We start from the raw sequence: 1331 nt of genomic DNA, 5'->3' as shown, positions 1-1331 counted from the left end.
AACCTGGGTGTCTGTTGTCTTGTGTAGTCTGGGAGACCCTCAATCCCAACCATGTGAGACCATCTGTCTGGCAGCTAAAGCTTGGTCAAATGTCAATCATGAAACAGGACAATGCTGCCTAGCACAGCAGTAACTCTACAACACAATGAACGAAAAAGAAAAGAATTGAGGTGCTGCAATGGTGCAGTCAAAGTCCGGACTTGAAACTGACTGAAATGATGTGGACCTTAAGAATGCTGTACATAAACACAACGATATGAGAGACTTCTAGTCATACAGAAAACCATTAATTCTGGTTATTTCTGCTAAAGGTAGCTCTAAAATCTGTTGACATGTGTTTAGTTTTTCACGAAATTGCGTAGTACTTCATCAGGAAAATGAGTCATGTCATGAGTCATTTTGAGGAATAATCAGAGACCCTGCAACATGTTTTGTAAGTTAGACAACACTGAATAGTCCAGACTCGTTTTATGACTCACAAAAAATTCTGCTATTTATGCAATTAGTATAAAACAAAGAGAAACTGACTCAGAAAATACCAGGAAGTAAAGACTATGATGTCTACTCCAAACAGTGGGGCACAGACAAAATGAGAAGTTTGCAATTTGAACCAAATTATTTCTGCTTATTTGGTACTTGAGCAGATAGAGCGCAATGTTTTTATTCATGTAGGAATTACATGTTCTGAAGTCGTAGCTCTGTGTTCTCCAATGAAATGACTACTGAGGTCCATGCAATTTCTTAGAAACATGAACTGGATGTTTACAACAAAGCCTTGTTCTGCCTGTGGTTACCTTGGCACCAAATGGCCCCGGTTCTCCCATAAACCCTGGGACTCCTATAGGACCCTGTGAAAACAAAAGGTAGGAGTCAATGGTTGTAGACATAGAAACAGGTGCACAGTTTTTCTTTTACTTCTAATCTACTCACATCTTCTCCAGGGTCACCACCTCGTCCTGGCAAGCCACTGTAACCTTTAGTCCCCTGAAAGAGACCGAAGGATATAATCAGACAAAAAGCAAAGATTGTCTATAACTTTTTTGAATATATTGCAAAACGTCATCCAAAATGAAAAGTTTTAATGACTGTTAAAACTACAAAACTCAAAAGGCATATTGAAAGGATGATAAATGTGAAATGGACTGGTTCTTATATAACACTTTTTCTACTATACTATTTATAAGAAGAAGCATAGAAGAAAAACAAAGAAACACTACTGGTGAAGATGCACATACAGGGAGTGCAGAATTATTAGGCAAATGAGTATTTTGTCCACATCATCCTCTTCATGCATGTTGTCTTACTCCAAGCTGTATAGGCTCGAAAGCCTA

The 1331-nt window shown here is 38.4% G+C and overlaps 1 protein-coding gene across 1 annotated transcript in view; it reads right to left on the bottom strand.

Moving 5' to 3' along the window:
- Nucleotides 1-1331, bottom strand: part of LOC102200256 (collagen alpha-1(V) chain) — a 32062-nt gene that overhangs the window by 11424 nt on the left and 19307 nt on the right. Inside the window, exons 15-16 of the mRNA XM_005750836.1 lie at nucleotides 931-984; nucleotides 795-848 (exon numbers count right to left, since the gene is read on the bottom strand). Coding sequence (XP_005750893.1) covers nucleotides 795-848; nucleotides 931-984 — 108 coding nt within the window. The remainder of the gene's footprint in view (nucleotides 1-794; nucleotides 849-930; nucleotides 985-1331) is intronic.

This window comes from Pundamilia nyererei, unplaced genomic scaffold (genome assembly GCF_000239375.1).
Source record: "Pundamilia nyererei isolate P.nyererei 1_Seehausen unplaced genomic scaffold, PunNye1.0 scaffold00289, whole genome shotgun sequence".
NCBI lineage: Eukaryota > Metazoa > Chordata > Actinopteri > Cichliformes > Cichlidae > Pundamilia > Pundamilia nyererei.
This window is presented reverse-complemented; position numbering and strand designations above follow the sequence as displayed.